The sequence below is a fragment of the Trachinotus anak genome, unplaced genomic scaffold, assembly GCF_046630095.1.
Source record: "Trachinotus anak isolate AG129_WGS33_773 ecotype Australia unplaced genomic scaffold, CSIRO_AGI_Tana_v1 ptg000031l, whole genome shotgun sequence".
NCBI lineage: Eukaryota > Metazoa > Chordata > Actinopteri > Carangiformes > Carangidae > Trachinotus > Trachinotus anak.
This window is the reverse complement of record NW_027273882.1, coordinates 1,970,149-1,993,348: the sequence shown is the minus strand read 5'-3', so window position 1 is coordinate 1,993,348 and position 23,200 is coordinate 1,970,149. Positions and strand designations below refer to the sequence as shown.

Genomic DNA, 23,200 nt, shown 5'->3' with positions numbered 1-23,200 from the left:
TTTACAGTTTTCACTTCAGTCATGGAGGAAAAACTGTATTTGTAGACGATGCATGAAAATTAAAAATAAATAATAATAATAATAATAATAAAAACAGAAACTGTGATTTAAGCAGCTTAAAATCTAATTCAAAAACCTCTGAGTCAAAGTTGGATTTTAAGAATAAAATCTGTGACAAAAACAGCCAATTAACCACATCTTTCTTTTTATTCTTACTCAGAGTCTGGTGCTCAGTCAGCAGCTAATTTCTCCCCATTTTCTCTTCACTTTCTGTAACTTTATGAGCTTAAACTTGTTTGTAATTGAGCAGAGGGTTTTTTGTAGCTGGAAAAATTTGGGGGCGCATCAGTAACTGGGGCTTAAATCAGTTTAAACCCAGTTTCTGTTTTAAAATCTGAGTATTTTCTGTAGAAATTCAGACACTGTTTTCTGAAACGTTGATCCTTACAAGTTAAAGATTAGTGCATCAGTGGATGTGTACAAGTAGAAAATGTGGACTTGTGGTAACAACAGAGGAAAAAGGGTCAAAACATCTTTGAATTTCATTGCAAACCAGGTGTTAGATATTTAGTGCATAAAGAAGCGAGTGGCATTAAACCGACAACTAACTACCTGCAAAATAGAGAAGGATCTGTTTCATCTGTGTCTGCAAACGCTGGATGTGTGTGGAGTGTTTTTATGACAGTGGTTGCAGCCCAATAACCAATTGTGTAGATCAGTTATATGCATAAGTTGGAGGAGTAAAAATACACTTTGGGCTGTAGTTATACACACACAGTGTGAGCTGTGTACAGCTGGTGTAGACGGATGTAGATGTGAAAATTGTGGCTCTTCTACACATGGAAGTTTGGGCCTGGTGGTGGCACTGGAGGAAAGAACAGGAAGGATTTATGCTCCCGCAGCAAGCATCACTGAAATGAGGCTATTGGTTTTATATATATATATATATTTTATTTTTAGTTTTAAAGGTGCTTTATTATGGAACAAAGTGTGTCAAAATTATAGACTGTTTATGGTGCTAAAATCAATAGGAATCATCATCTTGAGACCATGAATTTACCTTAAACATGTCCAGACACTGCATGTTTCTCTGGACCAAAGCGTTGTAGCCGACATCCCTGCTAACAGAGCAAAAACACCGGCGGCGACTTTGGCCTTGATGAGTCATATCGGTCAAACCCTAATTTTCAAACGTGGATCGACCCCAGAGACTCACCCTGTCTCCGTCTCCCTCCCACACGTGGCTGACAGTGTGGGCCCCGAGCCATTTTCATCAGCCAGCCCTGTTATGTCAGAATATAATCTCACCATACTGTTGGATCACAGCCAAATTATAACTCTCTCTCTCTCTCTCTCTCTCTCTCTCTCTCTCACACACACACACACACACAGTGGAGTGTAATTATCATAATTGTGTCCAGCGTTCGAGGAGCCACTGTGTCAGGCCCAGACTCCACACACTGACCTGTATGAACACGGACTCATTTCCCACAGGCATTGTGCTCTGCGGTGACTCAAAAATAGACCGGACCATTTCCTATTGACGATGAGATTAGAGCCCATTTACAACACTAATCTAATGAAAAGGGACAGGAAACTCGCAGAGGTAATTTTTCATTTGCCAGAAAATCCTCTTAATTGAGACCAGCTCCTGGTTATTTGTGAAGAAACAGATTTTATTCAACTCAGTTTTTGTTTTTGACATACTGATGGTAAATGATGAAAAATATGATTGTGAAACAGGTTTTTACACGGAACAGATCAACATTTTGTTTTATTCACTTTCTTGCAGATTCCAATCCAAAAAAAAAAAAAAAAGGCAAACATATTTTGCAGGTTAGTTGCATATAAATATAATTTCCAGGACACAGGGCTGGCTTCCCTTGACAATATCTCCCTTATTAACACCTTGTTAAATATAGTATGTGTCACATTAAGTCTTTATTTGTTCCTGCACATGTTTTTAAAAGGATGATGGTCTAAGAAATTCCTCTTTAATGAAATAAAACATGTTCCTCAATAAATGATTGTGTTTCGGTTTTCACTTTGTATGATGTCCTGTCCCAGAAATACATCACAATGAGGAGAGAATAACATTCTGTAGTTTTATGGGAACTTTAAGACGTTAAGAGACAAATTTGACAGAAATAGCAGGAACATTATTTGCAGCATAAACATTTTTTTCACACACAGCTTGGTAAAAAATGGCAAAACACACCAGTTGCTTGTTTAAATCTTGCACCATTAAGTTCTTACTTACACAGAATTCTACTGTGATCTTTTATTTTGAAAATTTGAAATCCTATCTCAACAATCATGTGTTGTCTTTAGCCACGTTGTGGTGTATTTATCGGCTGTACACAACAAAACATCCTCAGTATTGTTTTGATGTTGGTTTACACGTTTTGCCGATGATGCACTGGTTTTTATTTCAGTGAGAAGGAAGTTAAACATCAACACAAACAAACAGCTGTTTACCTATATTTTTTTAAAAGTGGATGACCTTGATGGGATTATTCCTGTTTGCCTGTATTTACCTGATTTGTGTTTGTTTCCCACAGGACAGTTTTCCTGCCAGATTTGGAGGGATCCACTTTGTGAACCAGCCGTGGTACATCCACGCTCTCTACACCGTCATTCGACCCTTCCTCAAAGACAAGACCAGGAAGAGGGTAAGGCCAGAAGATCTTCACTAAAATGAGCTATAATCACTATTTGTATATTAACAGTAGACTGGAAGCGGTTGCTCACAGTGGTGACGCTCTCGAAATCATCACCTGACTCAGCTAAAGAGGAGTGGGTGGAGACAAAAACAGAGATTTAAAAAAAAGTGAATATTCATCATTTAGATACAAACACTACTCCAAATAGAGGATCATGTTGCTCTGTAACTGCTGGATGTGTAAAGATGCAACTGTTTGCTAAATTCATCATATCAACTATCTATTAAATATCAAAGTTGATGATATGTCCGTGTTGTGTTTACCGCTTGTTTCCTCTGCTTCCAAGTGGTAAAAATAATCTGTGAACCAGATTTAATCTGTTTTTTCAGCTTCTTCAGAGAAATGTTTCTGTTTTTTGTCATTTTAAATTTTAGAAGAAATTATTTTTCTATATTTGAAGCATTTTTATCAAAAATAAGAGACAAAATTCCAACAAGTAATTTTTTTCTATATTGTGATGACTTGTTGTTGAGGTTCATTGAACTGCTTTGCGAATTATCTTTTTTTTTATTGTTAGTATTCTCTGAAAGGCAAGAGTAATTTGGAGAGATTCAAATTGTCATGACTCATTCAGCAACACAGACTTAAAGACATAAAGTGAGCTACCTGTGCCTAAAACCTAGATTAATATATTATCTTTAAATCTGTATTACATCAGGTTTTGCTGTGAAGGTTAATTAGGGAACAAGGACATTAATTGTCTTGTCTGCACAAAAGCTTCAAAGGCAAAAAAGCATCTGCAGATGACTCTGTCCTGCTTTCCCTGTGCAGATCTTCATGCACGGTAACAACCTGAACAGCCTCCACCAGCTGATCCACCCTGAGATCTTACCGTCAGAGCTCGGCGGGATGATGCCGCCGTACGACATGGGCACGTGGGCACGAACGCTGCTGGACCACGCCTACGACGAGGAGACTGACTACTGTCCAGAGTCCTACACCCTGTCGGTACAAGACCTGGAGCGAGACCTGGAGAAAAACCTGTCCCCAAAAACCATGAAGAGGTAGGCTCATCAGTTCTGACACCTCCACATTTACAGGTGTTTATGGAGGGAAAGGTGTTACTGTCCTTTCTCATTTTCTCTAACAAAAAGGAAGAGATAGGACCCAGCATCTGTCTGAGCTCCACACTACCTGAGGTAACCAGACGGGCTCAAAAAAACATGAAGTCACATCAAAAACTATCATAAACCAAACTAATAAAGGGCTTATTTTGTAGGAAATTTACAACACATCTGCTGAAAAGAGGTCAAACTGTGGTTACTCCCACTGTATCAACAGAACATCATCATATTGTCAAACTAATTATGTTATCTTTGCATAATTACAGAGACGAATGAGACAATAAAGGAGCTAATGTGCAGATTTTATCTCACATTGTGGTATTTTTGTCTTCTCCTCCCACCTCCCACTCTTCACCATGTCGCCCACTGTAGAGGATTAACGTGGCGTGACTGATTTCACCTGATATATTCATCTCTTTATTTCACAGTAAAAGATCATAACAAAATAATGTGAATAATGACCTGCTGCTGGCCTGACTAAACACACTTTTTCTTCAGGTTTTCTTTATTTGCCCACAGTGAAATCAAAGAATTAATAAGCCAGATAACACGAAATATAAATACAGTTACATAATACTGGGGAAAAAATCAACAGATTCATGGAAATAGTGGAAATAACAGATCAAACAAAAAATAATACAGAAAGCAAAAATAAATGATGATTGAAATTAAATAGATACAAATAATGAAATTTCACAAAACAGGCAAAATGAAACAGTTATACAGCACATTCTCTGTAACATTATTATTTTGTTTCTGTCTTTTTGCCACTGAATGGCCTCATTTTTAACTGAATATTGTCAATAAATGTGTTTGCACAATAAAAACCCAATAACTATCTGTTTAAATTCTAATGACAGATAAATCAGCTACTGGCCTTTAGCTTTAGAGCAAGGTTCGGGTCTTGGCAGAGACAGTATCTGGGCTCTTTGTTTCTTTGGCACGATGCAGCTGTGAGTCTGTTTGACATTTTACGGAGTGTCATTCCCCCCTATGGGCCACCATGCTGTGTGATTCAGCCTGACAGTAACTCATCTGACCACCGTGTGACAACAACTGACTCACTCACTCAAAGACATTTAGACTGCGCAGGCCGAACAACAGTGTGAGCGATGACAGCAAACTGTCACTGCAGGGTGACACAGCTCTGCCAATTATCAATACATCACAAATCAGTTATTAATTATCTGACAGTTAAGAATCAGATGTGGCATCCTTAAAAGTCATAAACAGGTACATTTACAAGAATTTTATCAAACATTATCATGTAAAACCAGCGGATGAAAAAATGAAAACGCCTTTTTTGCATGCATGATGGGGAAAATCTGTGGAGGCTCATTTCAAAATGTTTTTTTTTTTGTTGTTGTTTTTTTATTTATTTATGGTCAAAAACAAAAAGATCTCACTGTGAAACATAAGACACTAAGTTAAACATTTTAACTAAATAAAAAAAGTAACAAATAATTACTTAACATACATTTTATGTAACAGACTTGCATCTTTTGACTTGTTTTTATCTTTTTGAGCATTTTAAGCCACTTATTCTGAGTAGTTTGTAGTGTAGCCAAGGTGTTGCTGGGGCTTAACTACTTCCACTGAAGAGCAGTGGAGACCTGATCAGAGATCAGTCCATGAGGACAGAAAGAAATAGTCCGGATAAGGCTCCAGGATGAGTCGTGAAGGAGACATTCAACCGATACAGACCTGACACATGTGGCAGGAGGATGGGGCTCTACCCAAGTAGATTGAGATGAATTTGAACCTCTAGGTCTGGTCATAGTCACTGGAAACTGGAGACCTCTAGCACATGCTAATGCTAATGACCCTGCGCTGTGTTTCCCTGCAGGTCTCAGTCGGTGGTGGAGCCCGGCGTCCTGAAACGACCTGACAAAGTCAAGAGTGAAGAAGACAACATGCAGCCGCTGCTCTCGCTGGACTAAACAGCACATTTACAACTCAAAAAAAAAAAAAAAAAATCATATCCAGATCAATATTTACACACAGAAATACTCCAATAGACTTACCTGTGCACATACTGTAAGCGACACACGCTCACTGAACAACACCCTCCTCCAGAAAATGCTGCTGCTGCTGCTGTTGGATTCTTGTTTCTCTTGAACTCAGCGATTTCAAAATGAGCTGATGTGAGGCAGATGGACGGCCAGAGACGAGAGGGACGTTTCCTGAGACCGAAGGGCGTCTTGAGAGCTACTCATGGTGTTCGATATATTTATTTATTTTAGTTATTTGTCAAGTGCCAATTCCAAAAAACTGTAAATTAACGTCTTTAAACAATCCAGGCCCTCAGTGCGGAGCAGGGAGGTTGCGAAGGTGCCACATTTGTGTAAAACCGGTGTTTCCCACAGTTGTATAATATTTGGGTGATGAGGGATGTGGGAAGCTGGAAATCATCCTTCACAGAGGGCCCGGGGCTACGATTTCTTTTTCTCTTCTTTGTACATAATTTGAAGAAAACGCCTCGTTCGGGCGTGAAGCACGGCTCAGGATTAGCAGAAGCGAGGATATTGAGTTTGTTGAACCTCCTGGACCCAAACTGGCAGACAGGCAGTTGGTTTATTGGGAGTTTACTGGGGGTGTTGGGGGGGAAGGGGGTTTGGCATCTTTCCTGTGAAAATAATGTCTGAACTATCCGCCTCGCTCCAGTTATCTCTTGGAAAAGCAAACCCCCCTTTACGGTAAGAGTTGGCTCTGTGAATTATCTGCTTTTTCCTTTTGGCCATTTTCTCTCTTCTCCTGACCCGTGTGTCACAGAGGACAGTTTCTCTCCTGCCATTAGGAAACATGCAAGGCTGCAGGCTCTTTTTAAACCATGACTCAAGTGTTTGTTTGGCTGAAGATGACCAAAAGATATATTTTCAGAATCTAATGGATAGGATGTCTGACCAAATAAATAAGGCTGAATTTAAAAAGGGCAAGCGCATCACCTCCTCCTGTTACTTTGTGACGCATTTGTTGAATTTTTAGCAATAACAAACTAAAATGTTGAAACATTACCACAGAAAATAACTGTTTTCCTTTGACTAGAGTTGATTTAAGTTTGTCAGTATTATAAGATTTAAAGAATTAGGCGTTAAAGGACTGTAGTGGTATTTTTGCATGTTGTAGACCGTTCAAATCACATGTACATTTAACTTTATTATTTTCTAACACTTACCCTAAGATAGAATTCATTTGCACCTCATTCAGAGCTACAGTGCAGTTTCTTTGCATTCGTTCATGTTGTTATGCAGTTGAAAATCAAAAAGTATTGATTAGCATTTTGACTCAAGGGTCACTTTCCAGATTTTTCCAGACCTCTCACCCACATCTCATGTTCGGTAAATAATTTACAGCTTTGATTAGGTTTTAAGCATTCATGTGCTATCATGTGATTGCAAAAGTACTTCAGTAATACCATTAGGCAAACTAGTTTCCAGGGAATTTTGAGTGCAAGAAGAAAATTTGCATTTTTGCTTCTTAACAGCAGAATATTTAAGGTGCAGTGTGAGTTTGTGACCACTAGCGGCGCTATGGAGCAAAGTTTTTACAAATGGGTCACTGTTGCATGTTGGGATCAGGTGATGTGATTCAAATTCCTGCCATGAGTTTCTTACTCTGATTCCACTGATCGACAGGCGGGCGTGTTATTTCTAAAGTGTTATTTTATGTATTTAAAGTATGGTATTTTATTATGATTACAGTCAGAGTTTGGTTTAAGTTCAGCAGTTAGAGAAGCTACGGCTGCAGTGTAGATAAAATAGGGTTGTTCAAATGACAGAGACACCTTTTTCTGTTTCCACTCAGTTTTCTGACTTCCCAAAAACACTTGTTCTTCGTATGAAAGTGGCACCAGCTGAAGGTTGTTCCGCACAGTTTAGGTTCTTCCAAATCAACCATTCACTAACAGGTTTATGTTGTGAAGTGCAAATGGTCTGACAACCGAATGTTGAGGAGGTAGACAGGCCAGCGGACGGGAAAAAACTCTGCCGCTGTGACGAGCAGGGCGGCAGAAGAAAACTCTGCCAGGCTGGCAAACAGACAGACAGCCGAGCACGTCACAGAAAGGCCGGCAGGCAGGAAGTGTGAGGTGGCCGGCCGCAACGAGAGCAGACAGCTGGAATGTTAAACTATCACACCAGCGTACACGACATGTCAACCACACTTACAACAGCTCACAGGCTCTACCCTGCACAGAGTCACAGTCAGACTGCGGCCTCTGTGGTTTACGCCCCTTGGCTCAGCGGGATCTGTCTGGTTCCACCGCAGTTTAAATCAGAGTTAGACGGAGATAATCTGCCACATGTGATGCTGATACTGTGACAATGATGGGTCAGTTGGTTCAGTCCTCTGAGAGCAGAGAAGAGCTGCAGAAAAGCAAACTGTCATGATTATTTTATTTACTCTTATTACAGAATAATTCCAGTGTAATTTCATTTTAAATCATCATTATTTAGCCTCTGCTAAACTCTCTCCCTTAAAGGTCCCATATGTTACACTTTTCCTGTGTTTTATTTGAAGTGTTGATATCCATAAGAAGATATATTTGTAGTTTTAAGAACCAAAAACTCAATTTAATTTTACATCTCCTCTCTTAATCTTCTCCCTTGAGCTCTAGTAACAACAGGTCAGTGAGCCAATCAGAAGAGATGATCTGAGGCTCTCTTCTGGTTGGCTGACTGAGTAATTAATTAATAATAATTAGCAATTAAATAAAAGTATAGCAGATTTCTGGTAAAAACTGAGAGAAACAAAATCCTGCAAGGTTGGATGGTGGTTCCAGATGGGCCATGCTGGGGGCATGGCTGAGAGCAGTTACTGCTTTGTTGTGACATCACAAAGTTGCAGAAGTCCTGACGGCTGGTTTTAAGGCTCAGTTTCTGAATAGTGTGCAATAGTGTGCATTTCTCTGTGGACTGAGGCTTTGATACTTTCACAGTATTAATATAGAATCTAGACCTGCTTTATAATCACAAACACATGGACATCTCATTTTATACAATATGGGACCTTTAAGTTACTATTTCTGCACCTGTCTGTTCTTCACATATGCAGTTTACAGTTATAATGGTGGTAGATTTAATATGAACCTTAATGTGAGACAGAGGTGGATAAAAAGAAAGCTCCTCATTTCTAGACTTCTCTAATCAGTTTCGGTCGGCTGAAATGTTTCTGACTGTCTCCAGCTGAAAACTCTACATTTTAATGTTTCCGGCTAATTTGCTTCAAAAGAAGAAAAATATGCATATGATGACTATATAGATCATAATGCGCTAAAAGAGGCTGACGCACATTTTCTTTATGGAATATTTTAACAAGATTGTCTTGTTCAATGAGACCCAGTGACTTCTCAATGCTGCGAAAAAAATAATTGGGCATGGAAATGATGGAAAATTACACTGGAATTATTCTGTGAACCTGCACAAGGCAGCGGACATGTCATCAGCCTAGAAAACAACCGAAACAATAAGTGAGCTTTAGAAAAAGACAAGGATTAACACAATAATTTTAGTCTGCAACTCAAACCGAAACACAAGCATCACTATCGTAGAGGTAGTTATGACTGACAGCAGTGGGAGTCTCTCTGATAGTGATCATGTTGCTGTGGCCTCGAGAAGTATCTGAACATTAAAGATTTTATTATGTTTGGAAATAGTTGATCCAGTGAAGTGAAATTTGATTGGTCAGCCAGCTCACATGTTCTTGTATATTACGTCCCTGTTTCTTCTGTTTAAACTGCCAGATATATCAGACTTCAGTCCACACACTCTCTTCATATAATCAGTATTTTCAACAACTCCTCGCAGCAGTACAGACTGTGTCATCTCCAGTTGATTACAAACAACTTAACTTTATTGCAGCAAAACCCATCTTTTATATTTAAGCTCCTTGGACTCATTGGGATAGTATCTGCTGCCTTTAATTAAATATTCTACAATCACCACTGCTCCACTTTAACAGGAAAATGTTTCTGTATGTAACATTAGATAAATGCAATGGAACTAATTTCAATTCTGCAGCAGGATTTACATGTTACACAGGTGTTCAGTGTGTGTGTGCAGCACATCTGGATTTCATGCCAGAGAGCGGAGTATCCCTCCACAGAGCAACGATGAGTGAACAAACACTTGCGTCCTTGTAGGGTTTTGATATCAGAGAGACTTTAAAGAGACTGTGGGGTCAAAGGTGGAACCAGAAAACGTTCATTGTGTGTTTTAGAATGATTCCTGTGCATTAGCACATATCTGAGATCAGTTTTACAGTTTCAGGAGCAGAAGAACTACAAACAGGGAAACACACACTCACACACAGCCACTGTAGATGCTTCCAGTTGTTAGGATATAAAGTTTACATGTAATAAACATCTGTATACTGCTTGAATATATCAAATCTCACTCAGAAAGTCCTGCAGGATTATTTTTAAGGCTGAGGTATCAGAGGCTGCTTTGTTCTGTTGTAAAACTTATTGTATGTAGAGGAAATTAAACACAGTGGTGAAGATTTTTAATTTTATTACAGATACACTTTATCTGGTGATGCTTTGTGCTTTGCCACACATTTAAGATTTTCTAAATGTTTCTGTTTTTGTCAGTATTTTATTAAAATTGCTATCGACCTTGTTTATCACACAGGGGACAGACTGGTTTATGTTGTATGAACTGTAAACAGAGTTATGACACTAGAATCTGTTTTTATTTAAAGAATTCAGCATTTCGAATGTTTTTTCTGTGTTGTTGTTACGTCTTTCCTGCTGACTTCGGATCAAAGTATTGTTGAATACGTTTCAGACACTTACTGTAACAGCTTTCACATTTTAAAATCCACCCAGGAAGCCATCATGGAGGTCCTCAGTGATTCTTGATTTAAACATCTCAATACATTTTTTGTTCATGTAAACACAAACACACAAAAGTCTTCTGCCATGCAAAAATAGGAAGAATTTTAACTTGATTCACGAAATAAAAACAAATGCCTGACTTGCAAACCATGCATGAGCCTACAGGTGCCCTGAAGGACAAATTTGTTAGCAGTTTGCAATCAACAATAATTTGTGAGGCATGACACTGTCATCATTTGCACTTCACAAAGTGAGCAGACTTTATATTTCCTCTCAGACCTGGTGGATGTTCTTACTGCATTTTTTTTTTTTCTTAAGTATAATCACATTTATTTTGACATTATACTTTAAAGGTCCCATATTTACACTTGTCTGGCGTTTTATTTTTTTTGTGTTGATGCCAACAAGAAGAAATATTAAATAACAATAATCATCTCAGTGTAGTTTTACATCTCCTCTCTCAGGCTTCTCTCTGGAGCTCTAGTAACATCAGGTCAGTCAGCCAATCAGAAGAGAGGCTCTGAGGCTCTCCTCTGATTGGCTGACTGTTTTCTGAGTAATGAAATAAAAATATAGCAGATTTCAGGTTAACACTGAGAGCAACTAAATCCTGAAAGATTGGATGGTTGCTCCAGGTGTGTTGTGCTGGAGGCACAGCTGAGGGCTGTGACTGCTTTGTTGTGACATCATAAAGTTACAGAAGTCCTGACGGCTCATTTTAAGGCTCAGTTTTAAATATGTGCTGTTTACATTTTGTCAAATTTAATACTTTCACAGTATTAATATAGAACCTTTAATCGAAAAAGACATGGACATCTCACTTTCTACAATATGGGACCTTTAAACATTGATTCACCAGTGGACCTCCATGACGGTGCCAAATGTGGTTCACAGGACATTTGTGATTTAAAAAAAAGGACAGAGTTTAAATCCCAGATTGAAACATACACAGTGAATGGGGAATTTGTGGCAGCTTGGCAGATTGTAGAAGAGAAGACATTGCCATCATCCATTTCTATATGTACTGTTTTCATTCATCTGTTTCAGGTGTTCAACACTAAATGTCGAACTAAATGTCTGGTTTCGTTGATGTGAACATCCTCTGCTTTTCTGTGCCTGTGAGTTTGACAGGAAACCTGAACTTCACAGACTAACATGACTTTGTTTTTCCAGTTAACAGACGTGTCAAACTGGCAGCTGTGTCGATCAGTTAATTAAATGTTCACATGAAGAGTGAGGAGTTTCAAAAACGCCAGCTCTGCAGATCATTTCTAAGATATATATAAAAAAATAAATCAATGATTACTAATGTTTATCTGATTTTCTAATTAATTTCAAGCTCTTTTCTTCACAATAATGTATCATATTGGAATCAAACTCTTGTCTGTGTTCTCCACTCTCCCAATATTGGACCAAGAAGATTCATTTCTCACTGACTTTTTCTTTTATCTCAGCCAAAGTCACCTCTTCAATCAAAAGTCTAATGTATTGTTTCTAATCATGAAGTATTTGTGCTTTGAAGATTTGGACACTGAATGACATTTTTTTAATGATTGATAGTTTTTCTGAAAATGAATGCATAACTTTCAGTTGTGATGTATTTATTGATTTTTCATATCACTGTTCTTTGATTGTATAGTTGCAGTACACTAGGAGCTGTAGGGAGACCAAACTCAAAGCTGAATTGTGAAGTCATTATGGAAAGCCAGTATGTTATAGAAGCAGAAGCTGTTCAGTTAGCAGGTGTTACATGTCATATAAACGTCCTCAGAGACAATTTGCTGAATGCATTATGTAAAACAAGCAAAATAAATATGGACACACGTAGATTTTCTCACGTTTCCCTTGTTTCTGTTTCTTAAGACTTGTCTCACCACTTTAACTCTTTAGCAATGATGCAGTATGACGATGAGGATGATGATGATGATGCTTCAGTGCCTATGTTGAACCGCTGCAGGGAGTCATCAATCAAGACCGAGCTATTTTAACTGGGACTGGGGCAGGAAGCAAACAAACACAAAACATTATAAAAAATTACTAGAAATGCAACGTTCTGTGAACAAAATGTTTAATTCAGCTCAATACACTTTTCTGTGAAGTGGAAAAATGGCTCTTGTGCAGCTGTAATGCAAAAATGTGTATGTAAAGTGCTTCTGGCATTTTAAAACCTTTGATTAATTTCCACTGTTATGTAGATTTATGGCCATCTGTTGTTTTCTGTTCCATAATTAGAATTCTTCTAATATCATTGGACACAATCTCTGGAGTATAAACAGAAAAAAACAAAAAAACCAGATGAAATCAATGAGGTTTTATCCATGTAACACCTGTAATATGAGATCTTTGCATCAGCATCAGAGCTGAAAGTGAAAACTTTATTTCTGAAAATGAAAACCTGGGATTGTAATAAAAAAAAGAAGAGAAAAAAAAGGAGATGAATATCAAAGGAGAAAATTCAGTCGGTGACATTATTGAAGTGGAGCGTGCTGCACTCAAAGGGGCACTTTCAGTTAAAATTTTTGTATTTGATATTCAAGAGTTTAAGTTTTTGTTCAATAATACTGAAGCAAATTGAATCCCGCTACACTCAAATGTAATATAAGAACATATAAAATTAAAACATATATGTAGAAATTATATGTTGAAACTGTTATAAACTGGAACAATTTGACATATATGTCAACATACAAATATATGTTTATGTATGTAAGAAGACAGAGATTAAAATTAATAGGAAAACCATATATAAGCGTATAGAATTTTTAAATGTATGTTATTTTAATAAACTTGCATGTATACATTTAATATATATTTTACATATATGCTTGCAACATGTCATACCATAGAAATATTAATCATAGATATTTTTAATATATATAAATATACAAATTCTACTACGGGTATTTCATACTGTGTATGTTATAAACTTATATCTCCATACATCCAGAGGATGTATATATGTGACAGTAATATACCTGAGTTCCTTCCCTGTGTTCCCCTGTCTCCACCCCCTGTGTGTAGGTGCTGTGGGTGCAGTTTCCCCTACTGGGCTCTGGAGAGTACTACACCTGTATACCACCAACTCATTAAGTACAAATAGTCCGGTCTTCTCTCCAGGTTGTTCAGTCACCACAGTGGTAGCAAGTGCTCACTCTACTTGTTGTTTATGAACATTGTCAAGTTTTTTTGTGCGTTTGTTTTTTGTTTGTCTTTGTGAATTTTTTGCTTACAGATTTTTTGCCAGATCCCACACCCTCCTCCGCCCAAGCCACTGCCTGCCTCACCCTCCACACCTGCCTCACATCTTCCAGCCTCTGTCTGCATCTGGATTACAGTTCCCTTCATCATCCCAGTTCCGTCTCAAGCTCCTGGATCAGCTCCTCCACACCACAAGACTTCCATCCTCCATTTCTTCCCCATATTCTCCATCCCTTGGCCTCCATTACTACTCCTGCTCCAGCCCCAGTTCAAGCCCCTCTCTTTCTCTCTCTCTCACTCAGTCCCTATTAAATCCTGTTTCAAACCTGCTTTTGGTTCCTCGTAGCTTTTGGATCCAGAATTAACAACCAACTGTGATAATAACCCCTATATGGCAGCAACACTCTTGACAGGAGACATATTTGTCATGTAAACATTTACAAAAAGTCATCACAAGAGGTTTAATTAAGGTTTTAATTTATGTTCAACAAGTACATTCAGATGACCTCATTTCCACTTGCTAATGTGTGTTTGGAGAAGATGCATGAGTGTGTTGATTAGCATTAACATTGTGTTTCTCAGCAGGGAATAAGTGTGAGGAGGTGGTTGGCAGATCATTAAGTGCACTTGCCTTCAACATCAGAGACTGTGTTTAATTCTTTCTCCGGCCTCAGCTCAGAATTTGTTTTTCTCTTATTAAAACTGACAAAAAATAAATGCTAATGGATGCATCCAGCTTGAACATTTCATTCATGCTGATAAAAACTGAATCCAGTATGAACAGTGTACAGTATTTTATGGGAAGCAGGGTTGTATCATCATATTGTCATAAATCAAGCAGGTTTTATTATTTCTTTATTACCCATTAAAAAACCCATTAAATGTGTTTAAAGCTTAAATGTCACCCTGTGTCCCCATAACAACAATTTGTCCATTTAGTGTGTAAATACTCAGAAGAAAAACACAGCAATGACCTCGCAAATATTTGCAAATATTTATTCAAATTATGACTCAAAAACTACATTGCGATGTTTCTACATATTGCACAGGAGATTTTTCCAGAACTGCCCCTCAAATGACATTTTCACAGTCAGTTAAATGTCATGTCTGACATTTAACTGACTCCTAAAACGTGGTTGAGTCAGGCTGCCTGTCTTATTATTATGCTATGATTACATTGTCCACCTCTGCTTTATAATACATGCAACAGGTAGTTTACACTGTCTCTTTATGAAATACAGTTTAAAGGTCCCATACTTTACACTTGTCCTGTGTTTTATTTTAAGTGTTGATATCCATAAGAAGATATATTTGTGGTTTTAAGAACCAAAAACCACCTCAGTGTAGTTTTACATCTCCTCTCTCAGGCTTCTCTCTGGACATCTAGTCACAACAATTTGGTGAGCCAATCAGAGGAGAGGCTCTGAGGCTCTCTTCTGATTGGCTGACTGTTTTCTGAATGATCAAATAAAAATATAACAGATTTCAGGTAAACACTCAGAGAAACAAAATCCTGCAAGGTTGGATGGTGGGTCCAGGTTGGCCCGGGCTTGGGGCATGGCTGAGGGCGGTGACTACTTCTTTGTGACATCACAAAGTTAAGGAAGTCCTGACGACTTGTTTAAAGTCAGTTTCTGAATACAGGCTGTGTGCATTTCTCTGTTGACTGAGCACTTTAACACCTGGACCTGCTTTATAATCAAAAAAGACATGGAAATCTTACTATTTACAATATGGGACCTTTAAATAATTGCTAAAGTTACAGTCGGATGATGTTGAATTAAAACAACCCACACAAAAAATGTCCACTTAAAACAAAAGTGATTTTTTTTTTCGTTTAAACCAGTGAATAAATTTGTGTTTATTTCTTTCAATGTGAGACCTTATGAAGTGAATAATCTCCAGGTGGCAACAAATAAAATCCGCTATCATCTAAGTCTTTACACAGTATCTGACTGACTGCTGCTCAGGAGCGGTGCTACAACTCAAAAATGCTGCTATCTGTGTTTAAATTACACCATCATGCATATTACATAAGAAATCATTAACAAAACAAGTGTTCTTTCTATTAGAACCAAACAACCTCAAACCATATTTGTTCTGTGGTGAAAATTGCTTTGAAAACAACATTGATTCAGCCCCCACCTCCAGCAATTCATCCACTCTTAGTCATCATCATCCCTGGTGACTTTAATTGCCATACAACTGATTATCGATTAATTCACAAAAACCACAACTGGAAAGAGATTGATGAGTAAACACAGGGTTTTAAAAAGACATTCAGTATCTCTGCAAGTCTTGAACCCTGTTTTTAAAACATCTCATCTGGAACTGCAGATTTTCCCAAATTTTCCTCCAGGGATCACACACGTGGCATAAACATGTTTTTAAATTCTCCAAATCATTGTCGACCTGTGGGGTAACAACAGGAGCCATACTGCGTGACACAAAGCACATGTGTAGCTGTGATAGTGGCCAACATGTACTGTAGGTTTCACTCTTTTTACACTGGGTGCTTTTAGTGAATTAATGCAGCAAACACAGTAAATGGAGCTGAGTTTAATATTATTTTATGAATCTGTTCATCACTTTTCATGCTTATGTGTTAGATTGTTCTTTGGCTGTTTACATTATGTTTAACAGCCTGAAAAGCTTCTAAACTGACCTAAAAACTACTGTAGACAACTTCAAGTAATACCATTGCACATAGTGTGATTTATTATTAGTAGTATATTAAAGGAGTAGTAGCTACACTTATCCTCTTTCCCGCCGAGACTTAGATTGATACCACTGTCATGAAGCTTCTGGTTAGCTTAGCTTAGCATAGCATCAAGCCTACAGTACAAAGGGGGAAACAGCTAGCTGCCTACCAGCATCTGTCAAGCTCATATTGACCATGTTATAATTCATTTGTTTAAGCTAGCCCGCAGCAGTAACTTCCTGGAGTCTTTTGGGCCCAGTCCAGTAGTCCAGCACATAAACCCCCTCCCATAAAACCACAACGTGTCATTTTTACACCCTGATTAATGTGGATGAATTAAACAAATGAAATAACACAAATCTCGCAGCGGTTCTTGTTTCTTCATGTGACGGACGTGGCCAGTTGTTGTGATAAATGCTTGTCTCACTTGCTAAACTGTATTTCAGTTTTAAAGCAGCTTCCACCAGTTTTACATTTGCACAACAGTTCGCTGCAATCATCATATATAAATCTCTCAATCTCCTGTTTGACCATGTGAAACTGTGTGAGACCTTCAGCGTTGCTGTTTTTTTTTTTTTTTTACCCATGACCATCACACAACCTTAACACGTCATCATTATTGTAACCATGACAACAAAGGTCCTCTAACCTTAAGGAAGTACTTTTCCTAAACCTAACTAAGTAGTTTTTGTGGCTAACCTAATCATGACCGTTCCACAACCTTAACCACAGGTTCATTATTGTTACCATGACCACCTATGACAAAGGACATAAGACAAACCACCTACGTGGTCATTAAAGTTGGAGCACTTGTTGAGAAAACTGCTCTTCAGGACCACCAGTGGTCAAAAAACTCCACAGGAAGTGGTTAGTAAGAGGCTGTTTGAAGTAGTGATTTACAGCATTATAATCTTCGGTGAAGTTTTAAACTATTAGAGAAAAAAAAAATCCTGACCCACAAAAATGTCTAGATCAACAAATATAAATATGATACGGTCTTTGTGTAACTGACCAAAGAAGAATAAAAGAGTAAAAGAAAAGTATGACAGTGTGATATTCAAGTAATTTTGCGTCGTGCAATCACACTTTACCTTTTCATAACAGCATCATCCGAACACATGTATTTAAACCATGTAATTAGGGATGCTGTCAAGATTAAACACATCGTTCCACCTCTATGCTCACATGAATATTTATGAAAACCTGTAGCATGCACCATAGTGAAATTAGATTAGAGTTTGTTTTCCTTATGTAAAATATTGTTTACCCTACACATTAAAGGACTTAAAACTATAATTACAGCACATGGTGTAATTTCTGTCAGTTACTATGATACATTTTAAGGGCGTCCAGACACAACCAGGCTGCTGCTGGATCTCCCTGCTGGAGTATGATTCTTTAAAAAAACAATCCCTTTCTGAGCTAAAACTTAAATCACACTTTGAAGTGTGTTTTTAAAGGTCATTCCAACAATCACTTACACTCAGCATGTTGTTACTGTAAATGGTTGTCAGATCTCATTTGGCTGCGAAACATGAAAGGCTCTTCGTGCTCTGGACTCTCAGGCCTGCTGCTGACCTAAACCCTGCAGGGCGAAACGAAGTTAGGGGCTCGACCTCATTTCACGCTTGTTAACTTATTAATTCAGAGTTTTACGTGGAGCCTCGGGTTAAACATTCACACTTTAAAATCTGAGCTTGTGGTTGACGGGTTCAGGATGATAACCGCAAACAGCTAGCTGAGATTTCATCACGCTGGCTCAAATCCTGATTCACACTCGTGATGTTTAATGGTGCGTTCACTCACGTCTCTGTATGTTCGTTTTTAGATGTGCAGTTGGTTTGTGAACACACCTTAAGACTCTCAGAGGATGACCCTGAGAGGTTAAAGATACATATAGCTCCTTTAATCCCTAGAGTCAGGCTTAAAGGAGCTATATGTAAGTTTTGCTGTTGCTACATAGCCAGCGTTAACATTAACAACAGTCTTGTGAGGGCTTCAGTAGTTGTTGTTTTTTACAAGACAAAAGGTTATAATATGTCATCTGAACAGTGCCACTTCTTCAGTGCAGACTGGACGCTACTGTGAATCAGTATCAGCAATTAATGAGATGGGCTGGAGCTAGCTGGTTAGCATGCTAACTTCAGTGAAAGAAGTGATAGAAATAGAAGTAAAACAAGAGTTTTGCCTTCCACCTCTGGTAAAGGAATAAAGTTTGATGCTGAACTCTACTTTTCTTCTACACTGTAAACAAGTTAACAGCTGTTAATGCTAACGCTGGCGTGGTTGCGAAGCTTGCAAAACTTACAAATAGCTCCTTTGAAAAAACCTGAACTAAAGGGAGGAAGCTCCACATTATTGGTCATTAGACATGGGGAAGTCCTTGCCTCTCATTGGCTAGCTGGCGTCTCTTTAAATCATATACATAAGTACAGTTTTATTACTGTTAGGAATCAGCAACAATGGTAGCATTTTATGCTACGACATCAGGTAACTCAGGTAAAATTAACTTAAAAACAAAGACGAACTTAGAAATGACTGTGAATGGACTGTTGGGCTAACATGGGTCTTATCCCAGGTCGAAGCCCTGTGTGAAAACCCCTTTTGGTTCTAGATCATCTCAGGTTTTTCCTTCAGTAAGACAACGATAGCAAACTGCTGGTAATGTTCAGCAACAGTTTTGCAGCAACAACAACAAGGCAGCCTTGTTGCTAAGCTGCAACACCAGAGCTATATGAGTGAGGTAAATGAAAAGTATGACGCATCAGGCTTAACAAATAAATAAATAAGCTGATGATTAACATGACACACATGACATTATTCATCCACTGCAGCAGACATCGCTGCGTCTCATGAGTTGGTCACATCAGAGTCGACCTGTGCAGGTTCCCTGTCTCTGAGCACAAACGACAGAGATTTGTGTCTGACACAGTGACACTGTAAGAGTTCTGAGATCATGTGTGAAAATACACAATTACATGACACTTACTACCCATGAATTGCACTTAGTTTTTAAGATTAAGATAAAATTAGTAAAACAAGCTGCTTTGCTGCAAATCTTTGGCTTCAGTGACTTCTAAAATTATGTAACAAGGCAACACCAAAAGAGAAATTTTAAATGTCAGTGACATATTTGAGAAGCTCACACATTTATGTTGTGTCAGTACATACGTGGTAACCTGGACTATATTTACACCTGACATTAAAATATATCTAATGAGAAGTCTGGTTTTCCTTTTTTTAACTTCTTAAACATCTCTCCATAATATTTACAACCTTAAAAACTGACAAACATTTGTAAGCCCACTTTATTTCTCTGCTTGGAACCGGGTTTATTTTAATTTTGGCCGCTCTTCTGTGTGTACTGAAGCCACACCACATTATATTTTTATATTAATAGGGCAAATCTTTTTAGTGCCTTTTGGATGTATGTAAACCTGTGTTTTTTCTTTTATCCTATCATCCATAAGTTTATTGGTCTAACATTGTACCTCTAGTCAATCGGTTTCTGAGATAATATACCATATTTAACCAGAGTCAAATATCTCTTTTAAGTCTCTTCGAGTTTCAGTAAATAACGAAGGTGAGGGTGAACTGTAGAGTGCAGCCAGCAGTTTAATGCAGATGCAGTCCTGCCTCATATTATTAGGTCTAGAAAACGTGTCTCATCTCTCATCAGCATGCACCCACATGTTGCTGAGACTGATGGGTGTTCACAGTCATGATCAAAGACAGGGAGGCTGCTAGGATCAACTGTGGGAGCTCCTGGGATTTGACCCTCCAACTCTTGCATGCTAATCTGATGCAGATGCAGCTACGCAGCAAAAACACAAACACACGCTGCAAAGGTTACAGCTGCAACTTTGATGAGGGTAATTTTAAAGATCAAAAACTATAAAAAAAAAAAAAAAAAAGAAGCGCTAACTTTCGAACCCAATGTGCTTTTTATATGATGACATTATAATTTAAGGTAAGAGTGCAATTCTTTGTTTTGCTACAGTGGTTTGTGTAGTAAAAAAAGCAACATGCTCATGCAACTGCAGTGAATTTTAATGACATTAAAAACAATATTACAAATTCTTTGATTTTATAATTTCCTAGTAAACTTTTCCATCTTCATTTTAGTGCAAGACATTGTCCAAATTGGTGCTTTTGATGAAAATATTTATTCCTAAACCAAGTGATGTGTAGCTTTAAAAAATTTTTTTTAAACCTGGACGTTATTTGCTATTATTGAGAAAAATGTTTGTATGTGCAACTCCCTCAAACTGATAATGTTAATGTTAAAAAAAGAAAAGGACATGCTAAGGTGTGAACTTCTATCTCTTAATTATAAACATATGCATTATGTACATTACATGGAGTTACGAATATTCACAAAAATACTTTTCTTTGTATATTGGTGACATTAAACTGTATCTAAGGCACAAGCAAAGCATGGTGGTGACAACTAGTGAAGCAAAACAGTGAGGGCGAAATATCCACTGAAACCCCAGGAGCTCAACCACAAAGACAGAATATACACATAAATAAATTAAAGACAAAATAGTTGTGTCCACTGTTTCTCTGTCAGTCCATCTGTGGCTCTCCTGTGAATTTCAGGATGCCACAGATTCAAACGTCTCCCCCTGCTGGACTGGGAGAGCAGTGCTGTCAGATATGAAGTGAGAGGTCAGGTTGTCCTACTGCCCCGCCGCCCTGGCTGCTCGCTGCTGCTCCAACATCGACCTGAGTGCAGGGGACATCATGGTGGGGGACATAGCTGGAGTGAAAGGTCGTAACGGGTACTGTGCATTTTTACCAGGGACATAAATGCACTGGAAGTATCTCTGGCCTGTGAAGACAACGAGTAGATAGATTATTGATAATGGGAAGGTTTAAAATAATGAGGTAATAACAAATGATTATACTACGGAGATCTTAACAGGTCGATTCTGAACAAGCTAACATCAGTATCAAACAAACTTAGACAAAAAAAACTGACAATAATTTAACTAAACCTTTGGCAGTTTTGCTGCCAAAAGTAACACAACATACAACTACTCATCAGTTAAAGATAAGAATATAACCATGAAATGTTATATAAGGTTATAAATCCAACAAGAAACACCCATGTGCTGCCAGACTCTTTGCTGCATGTCATACCTCTCTCTCTCTTTCCCTCAAACAGCCCAAAAATTATAATCTTTATAATAAACCTGTATGTGCATCTAAGTATTTTTCCATTTTGATGATGAATTGCACAAAGTTTAAAAGAAAATCACTGACAGTAAAAACTGTTTCAGTAACTTTTACCTGGTTTCTTCTTTTCTGTCGTGTTGTCTTCACTTTGTGGCTCTTCTTCAAGAAACAGGAATAAAACAGAGATTTTAGTTTCAAGAGTGACTGTGTGTGTGTGTGTGTGTGTGTGTGTGTGTGTCTGTGGAGAAGAAAGAGGAGAAGTGTGAGAGTCTACATGCATGTAAGGAGGGAAAGGAAGAAAGAGCCTGGAAAAACAAACAAACGTGATCTTCTGGTGGATTATTTTGCTCTTTAGATTTGCTGTTGAAGTCCAACTGAAACGTCTTCTGCTATGGTAGAGCCTCATATATTGTATATTGGTGTTCTCTAGTGGGTATGGATTATTCACTATAATGTGGGAGTGTGGGAGATGAAATAACAAAGAATAACAACTATTAGTATTCTTAGTTGTCAGTGAACTGATGCCATAGAAACACCCATGTGTTAAAAACAGCTTTATCCTCTTTTCAAAGATGCATAGGGATGAACAGCATCTACATCATTATTGTTCAGATTTCCTTACAAAAGAAATGTGGTGAATTCAAATTTCAGTTTGTTTTTAACTGTGATTTATGAAGGGGACATTGTTATTCCAAACAATCTGCACTGGACCTTTTGTTTTTCAAACTACCGAAGGTCACTTTCTCTCAAGACGTAGCTGTTGTCTTTTAACTGAACTTTGGAGAATCATATCCAGCATAAAACAGAGCAATTAAATTTCGGTTGGTATTGTCCATGAAGTAGTGAACTCTCTAAAGATAAAATATATCATTAATCACATCATTCCAAAAAAAAAAAAAATGCAGTAATCTAAACCTATAAATTTAAGTTTCGATCACAGAAATCTACTCTAAAACAGTGGTTCCCAACCTGTGGGCCAACAAATAAAAAGAATAATTTTGGTGAAAAAATGTAATCACTGTGATAATCCACTGTGGAGACTGTGGAGCTTCCTACATGTTTTGAGAAGGCATCATTTGGCCTCTGTATTGTTGTGGGGTCAAATGTGGGCGGCCAACATTTCAGAGATTTTCAACTGGGCCATGAGTTGGAAAAGGTTGGGAAACACTGCTCTAGCAGACAGGAGCTACTGTGTCAGACGTTGATAGTAGAGAAGTGTGTCGTCACTTGGGGCAGTGGGGGGGTGTTGATACTCCACTGGATGACTCAATAAGAACAGACCACTAATGCCCCAGTTTAATGGGTTTTAGTTCATGGACTTTATCAGTCCGGCTAAGTATTACTGTTGCTATATTCATCAAAGGCCGTAATCTCCTCCGATAACTCAAGGCAGTTCAAAAGACGTAATCTCGTCTCAATCAGCTGATCTCATTATATTCTAATCACTTATGTTCCAAATGTCATTAAGACAGAGTCTCTTCATATTGAGTTAACCAGT

General features: G+C 38.0%; 2 protein-coding genes across 10 annotated transcripts in view; one reads left to right on the top strand and one right to left on the bottom strand.

The window, feature by feature from the left end:
* Positions 1-12,449, top strand: part of LOC139612397 (clavesin-2) — a 38,487-nt gene extending 26,038 nt beyond the window's left edge. The window contains exons 3-5 of the mRNA XM_071467932.1: positions 2,562-2,672; positions 3,495-3,727; positions 5,634-12,449. Coding sequence (XP_071324033.1) covers positions 2,562-2,672; positions 3,495-3,727; positions 5,634-5,727 — 438 coding nt within the window. The 3' untranslated portion in view covers positions 5,728-12,449. The remainder of the gene's footprint in view (positions 1-2,561; positions 2,673-3,494; positions 3,728-5,633) is intronic.
* Positions 12,450-14,802: 2,353 nt separating this feature from the next.
* Positions 14,803-23,200, bottom strand: part of LOC139612499 (protein IWS1 homolog) — a 31,694-nt gene continuing 23,296 nt past the window's right edge. For 8 of the 9 annotated variants that reach the window (XM_071468122.1, XM_071468124.1, XM_071468123.1 and 5 more), the window contains 2 exons: positions 21,817-21,861; positions 14,803-21,355 (listed from right to left, as the gene is read on the bottom strand). In XM_071468122.1, the coding sequence (XP_071324223.1) occupies positions 21,204-21,355; positions 21,817-21,861 (197 nt within the window). In that variant the 3' untranslated portion in view covers positions 14,803-21,203. The remainder of the gene's footprint in view (positions 21,356-21,816; positions 21,862-23,200) is intronic. The other variant, XM_071468129.1, reaches the window with a different exon arrangement.